Consider the following 7160-nt stretch of genomic DNA (forward strand, 5'->3'; position numbering starts at 1 on the left):
CCTGGTCTTGGTCTCCATGACAAATTAGGGGAGGAGCCTTTAGATAAATCATACTCCAACACGTCTGACTCTGACGTGTTTCATGTGAGCTCCACTTTTAGGCCAGACTGCCAGAGAAACTATCTCTGACTGTCACAGTCAGACACACTATATGTTTTATATGTTTTATAAGTTTTGTAGCTCCACTGCTACAAAATGTATGTAAGCACTATGCAAATGTCTGAGCAAGAAATAATGTAACTAGATCTAATGCTAGATCTAGCACATTCACTCTCTATGGCCTACCGAAAGTATGACGTAGCTACCACAGCATGGTAGTCCAGCCTATTTTCTGGTGCCTTGCAAAAGTAATAACAACCCACTAAGTTTTTCACATAATTTCATATAACAGTCACAAGCTTTTATGTATTTTATTGGGATGTAACAGAGCAGAACGGTCTAGTTGTGAAGTGAAAGTGTCACGATGTGTTGACAGGTGGACCAAACTGCAAACAGGCGTCTTGGTGGATATGATGAAATAATGTTTTAATTAAAGTCCAAAAATAACTTAGAGAACCAGGGAACAAAGGAGATTGACTGTATGAGTACAAAGTTAAACATGATATTGTATGATTATATTATATAATATGATATTAAAACAGTATTTAAATACTAGGAGAGTGAATTCTGGAAAAACGGGTAGAAATTTAATCTCAATGTAAATCTCACTATGCAACTGATAATGCTGACCCCTAGTGGCTGGTCACAGTTTACGAAGATTCGAATTAGGAAAGTCATACCATGCTTATTTCCCATTTTGTCTAGAATAAAAGAAACTCATAATGTGCCACCCTTAGATACCAAGAAAAGATGGTGGTTTTCACTAGAAAGCCGGTCTCAAACACACACAGCGCTTAAATTAACCTTCAGGTTTTACGAAGGTTTAAATGAGAAGGAAATAAATGATTCTTTGCTTTCAACACCTATTTTTCTTTTCAGAAATAATTTCATGACAAGGAGATCCATCTGCAGATTCCACTGTTAAAACAAAACAACAACTGAAATCTTGGCAAAGTCTGAAATCAGAAGCGACAGAACAGTTAAACTAAGGATGAGCAGGTTCAGAAAAACATATCTACCATGTCTGACAAGANAAAATGTTAAATAATGATTAGAGTCACATCTAAAGACTATCTGGGGAAGTTGTTACCAAAATGTGGAAATTCTGAAATTAGGAAATGATTATGAGACTTCTTTTATCCAGTCAGACTTAAACATGCATAATAATGAGATTAAAGAGCAATAGGGTTAAAGCTTTTTTTTTTCATGTAATAGTCAAATATGTCATTTATTATTGGTAGATTTTCAGAAAAATAACACTAGTGATTTTTTTTTATTTTGTTTTTAAACGTTAGAAGCCAGTTTCATGTGGAGCTCTTTATTTTACAAGTATATATGGTGTTGGTATGGGCATAATTATGTTTTACATGAATAATATATTTCATAAAACTGTGAAAATAACTCTCCGAGTTTCTCTGACATTCACTTTCTCTTCAATATAAGTCTCCCAAGACTTAAGGAGTGGTGAAAGAATATAATATTTTTTAACATGGTTAATCTCCTCCAAGTCGGCTGCTGTGCTTTATTTTACCTTTTGGAACAAGACAACATGCATAAATATCCTCTGGTATGTCACGTACCTTCACATATTATATAATTACATTTTGCTGCCACAAGCAAAATTCCCAGAGAAGTTTTTTTGGTGACAGTTCAGCCCTGATTCTCTTAGATTAGTAACTATTATTTTCCCTGAGGTTTTAGTTTCCCTGTGTATCTGTTTGGTTTATCCTCCTCTGCCTGAATGGAGAATAACAAGAGAACCAAAAAGAGATATTCACAGTGTTTAGTTTATTCTCCTCAATCCTCATTTATGAGAATAAACTGGTTTCTCTGTAGGTTTCCCTGTGATTTGTCTGATTTTTGTTTTAATTTATTTTTCACTTTCCCAGGATTTCCCTAGGAGAAAAGCAGGTTTCCTTTATTATCAGTAAAAATTAAAAAGAGAATATCCAAGCTCCTGTCTTCATTTTGGTTCATCTTCAAACTTACACTACATGACACAGAGCTTATGAACAACTGCAGCAGAGCTTTTTGGTAAGAAATTGAATGTAAAATTAAAAGCAACAATTTTTCAAATAAAAACAATGGCAGATTTTATATCAAAGAAAAAGACTGGTTTAGGACAAACACATACTCAAAAGCATTTTCATGTTCAAAATTTTCTTACCTGAATAATGTGCAGATAAAACTAGAAAACTGTTTGTCTGCTTTCGTAAGAATTTCACTCAGTGAGCAAAACATCCAACAAGCAACTTCTGTGTTTGAAAGTCAGTGTCACGTCAGATTTTACAGGTGCGCTATTTATTCATCTTCTCGTTGTGAAAGAGGATGTTAGCCTGTTCATTTTTAAAACGACCGATTTAAATTTTCGGCAGCAGGAACAATGCATTTATTAGAAAAAGAACTGGATAAATATCAGGACTGCCAGTTTCAGAGAACAAGAAAAACCACAGAGAAGCTTCGCAGAAACACCAGGCCCATAATATAATACCTCCCAAATATTCATGATGTCATATTGCTAAAATGTCTTATTTTGTGTTGCATTTTTATCTTTAAAGTTGCTCCTTTAATTTAAACAGTTTGAGACCAACATTTTCTCATTTGCTTTGTGAAATAATTCATTCTGCTTGACAGATATGAATTGTTATTTACACACCCATTCAAAGATGTGTAAAGAACGCCATAAATAGGTTTAAAACTTTTCTCACCTTTAAGGTGAAGCATATTCTGATACCAAAAAAAAAATAAACAAATCTAGTAGAGAGAGAAATGTAAATAACAATTCTAATAAACTTATTGCATAAGAAATGTTGAGAAGTACTTACTAGAGTTCTATCAGGACATTATCTAATTGCTCAACTCAGTTTTTCTATCATTATGAAAGTAGTTCTCGTATTGAATCATTATTTGTCCGATGAACTTAAAATAGTGTGTTTACAAAGAGTCCCTGTCTGTCATGTTGGCGGTGCTTTTCAGATGAGATCAGTTTTGTAGGTCTGCTGTTGTTGGATGTAGAAGAAGAAATTTGGTGGTTATGATAGTTTGAGATGTCAAACAAATGTAAAGCAAAAAGAGCCACATGAGTATAAAATATAGCATTTATTTTAACTCCAAATTTTATTTGAAATACAGAAAACACCAAGCTCAGGAAAAATAGTACATGTTACATTTGACCAAGGCGAAAATACACAAAACATTCAATAAGATATTTGAAAATAAAGTCTGCAAAATGGCTCCCAGCTTTCCTTTTCACAGGTTGTTGGAAGAATGTAAGACCTGGTCTTGGTCTCCATGACAAATTAGGGGAGGAGTCTTTAGATAAATCATACTCCAACACGTCTGACTCTATGACATGTTTCATAAATGATTCTCTGCTTTCAACACCTTTTTTTTCTTTTCAGAAATAATTTAATGACAAGGAGATCGATCTGCAGATTCCACTATTAAAACAAAACAACTGAAATCTTGACAAAGTCTGAAATCAGAAGCGACAGAACAGTTAAACTAAGGATGAGCAGGTTCAGAAAAACATATCTACCATGTCTGACAAGAACTTACTTATTGCACAAAAAAGTCCTGATTTTATCTTACAAAACAAACATTATTTCTTTTTCACTTGAGCGTAGAGATTCTCTGGACTCTCAGCCGTCTGCGTTGTGGATTTCTCTGCCGTTGGCACTTTGACCTGAGCGTACACCGACGCCTGGTCGCTGTCCGGCACTGGCAACGAGGAAGCTTCAGGAGTCTTCTTTATGATGTTCACTTCTCCGTAATGAACTTCTCCTTTTGTTTCTTTGCCATCTGATATCTGAACATCAGGCTCAACGCCTGTTTGACTCTGTGGGATATAAAGATAAAAAAAAGTATGTGTAGTCCTGCTTAAATATATTATTATTATTGAGACGTTTGTGCAAAACTTTAAGTTTAACTAATCTGTAATTTGAAAGTCTGGTAGGGGTAGTGATATAAAATATGTGGATGTCCGACTGGGAAATGCATATGCAGACATAAATATGAAATGCTGCATAGAGAAGATGATCATTTCCTCACCTGAGTCTGTTGAGGAGATGATTGTTTGGACTTAAAACACCTGGAAGACATGAGAGATCTGTCAGAACATTTCTGCTGTATTGGAGGTGACCGCATTAAAAGATGATCATCAATGTAATGAAATATACAGAAAACACTGGAAGATGGGAACTTATATGTAAAATGTGCATTCCATACTGTAGGTATTGCTTTTGTAAGTTTGTTGAACAAAATTTGATTTGATAACTTTCTTCTGCCTGACTTCTTTATTTTGTAATTATGTTATTTGTAATTTCTTTTTTTTTACTTCAGTCTTTAAAATACAACTTTTCCCCTCTGACCGCAGATGGAATAAAAAAGTCTTTATGTTTTGTGAATGTAAATTTTATTGTTCGAATTGGACGTGTGGAAGTCAAAGCGATTTTGAGGAGTTTGATATGAACTAATTTTTTAAGGTAACTACATCCACAAATTGCAGCATGATTTTATTAATTATGATACTCACCAAACAGTTAAAACCAGACATAAACCCATGATGATGGCCACAGATACTCCCACTGCGATTGGCACAGTGGGAAAATCTGCTTTTGGAGGACCTAAAAAAAAAGTACAGAGACAAACTGAAAAGGTTCATGATCAGAGAATATTTTCAAATGTTTGTAGTGGAGTCAAGAAATACCTTCAATGGTAATGTTCACATAGGATGTCTGATTACCCAGATCATTGATAGCCATACAGTAAAACTCTCCTCCTTCGGTAACATTGAAACTGTAAAGCTGCTCCACAGACACATTAACATCTCCATGTTCGCTGTTCCAGAACCAGGTGAATCTGGGTGGAGGTTTGGCTCTGCTGGAGCAGCTCAGCTCCACCCAGCTACCTGCTGACACCAAACCTGATGGACTGATGGATGCTGAGGTGTTTCTAGGAGCATCTGAGGAAAATGAGACACATGAACTTTATTGATCACAAACAGCTGAACCATGACCTGCTGACAGGATCACTTACATGAAACACTGAGAGTCACTTCTGTCTCTGCTGTCTTGTTTCCTCCAATCACAGGATATCTGGCAGAACAGCTGATGTTGTATCCATCATGTGTGTCTGACAGAGTGATGTTCTCCTGGATTTTAGTTGTAAAGGTTCCATCTGTGCTTTTCTCTGTTTGTCTGAGAGAGTCTTGGTGGAGATTCCAGGTGAGTTGAGGAGGTGAGTGTGGACAGGGAGTGAAAGCTGAGCAGGTTACAGTGACAGACTGATGCTCCTTCAGGTCAGAGGGAACATTAATGCTGGGACTCCAAGGAGAATCTGGTGATTCACATCAAATGCACATTTTAATAAATAAAGCAGACCTCCAATGCTCAAAACTATCAAATGTTTGTTAAAATATTTTTCATTAAGTTTAATTAATTCGATAAAAAGAAATACGCAAGCACAATTGTCCTCAAATTGATGAGACATCCATTGACATTGATCACCTTGCATTAAACAAATTGGAAGACCTAAAGGAAAACAAATGATTATTTTACACACACACACACACACACACACACACACCTACACACACACACACACATGCACCCACGCAAACATGCACAGTTGACACCAGATATTTTCAAAATCCCAATACACTTTTTTTTTCTGACTGAAATTAAATCCAGCCAAACCTTTTTTCTTTGTTTTAAATTAGCTATAATTACCAAAATTATCTCTATTTGCTAAATGAAAGAAAAATCAGCAATAACTTTTTTTTTCAACTTTCTTCAGATTCACAAGTTTACATAAACTTGTTCAGTATCAGACATAACTGTTTTTTAAAATATATGACTTGGATCAGACCTCTTTGGATTTCCTTCCACAACCTTTTCCCAATAGTTTCCTGCTGGTGTCCGTTCCTCCTGACAGGACTGGTGAAACTGAGTCAGGTTTGTAAGCTGCCTCACTCACAGGTCTTTTCAGATCTCTGCACCTCTAACCCGTAGGACCACGATTAGGGCTTTGTGATGGCTACACACAAACACAGACTTTGTTGTCTTTAAGCCACATTATAACCACTTTGGTTGTTGTCCATTAGGAAGACCAATCTGTGCCCAAACATTTACTGCCTGGCTGAAGTCTTCAGATGTTGCTTCAATATTCCCTAACAGTGTCCTTTCCTCATGATGCCATGAGTTTTATGATGTGTACCAGTTCCTCCTGCAGCAAGCAGTCCCACATCATGATGCTGGCACTCTCATAGTTGACAGTTAAGATGATGAAAGCATCCTCAGTTCTCCTCCAAATGTAATGATTGTTATTATGGCCAATCAGTTCCACTTTCGTTTCATCAGACCACAGGATATGCTTCCAGAAATGTAGATCTTTGTCCCTGCGTGCATCTGCAAACTGCAATCTGGCTCTTAATGCTTCTGTTGAAGTAAAGGTTTCTTTCTCAGTGAGTGGCCTTTCAGCCCATGTTGGTACAAGGCATGTTTTTCTGTGTATAATCATATTTAAGATTCTTTAGCAAAATCTACACCAGGGCTTTGGCTTTTGTTCTGGGGTCAATCTAAACATTGTGGACCAAAAGTCATTCTCCTTCGTGAGCAATATGATCATTGGGCATTCCCACATTAGCATGTAATTGTTTGAACAAATGAATGTGGCATATGCAGTCATAGGTAGGTTGTTCACAAGAAGGAACCCGACTTGTGCAGCTGCACAGTTCCCTTCCTGATGTCTTAGCTGATTTATTTTGACTTTTCTATTGTGTCAAACAAGAAAGCAGTGTGTTTAAGGTGTGACCTTGAAATGCATCAAAAGGTGTTCCTCCAATTCATTCAAATGTGTTAGTTAACCCATCATAAGTTTGTAGAAGAAAGCCCAAAAATACTACACATTTAGACAAATATCATACATTTTGACAGACAGTTATCCCAAATACTGACCAAATGTATGTAAACATATCAATGTGAGGAAATTTACAAAAATGGTATTTAAAAAAGTATAACGCATTTTGGCAAGTCTAACTGAGGTAAAACAATATATATATA

General features: G+C 36.0%; 1 protein-coding gene across 1 annotated transcript in view; it reads right to left on the reverse strand.

Annotated features, from left to right (window-relative positions):
- Window positions 1-3685: 3685 nt before the first annotated feature.
- The window catches only part of LOC103135337 (vascular cell adhesion protein 1-like), an 8025-nt gene continuing 4550 nt past the window's right edge, over window positions 3686-7160 (reverse strand). Inside the window, exons 3-7 of the mRNA XM_016669398.1 lie at window positions 5137-5289; window positions 4808-5062; window positions 4634-4724; window positions 4146-4189; window positions 3686-3942 (exon numbers count right to left, since the gene is read on the reverse strand). Of these exons, the coding sequence (XP_016524884.1) occupies window positions 3701-3942; window positions 4146-4189; window positions 4634-4724; window positions 4808-5062; window positions 5137-5289 (785 nt within the window). The 3' untranslated portion in view covers window positions 3686-3700. The remainder of the gene's footprint in view (window positions 3943-4145; window positions 4190-4633; window positions 4725-4807; window positions 5063-5136; window positions 5290-7160) is intronic.

The sequence above is a fragment of the Poecilia formosa genome, unplaced genomic scaffold (genome assembly GCF_000485575.1).
Source record: "Poecilia formosa unplaced genomic scaffold, Poecilia_formosa-5.1.2 Scaffold24, whole genome shotgun sequence".
NCBI lineage: Eukaryota > Metazoa > Chordata > Actinopteri > Cyprinodontiformes > Poeciliidae > Poecilia > Poecilia formosa.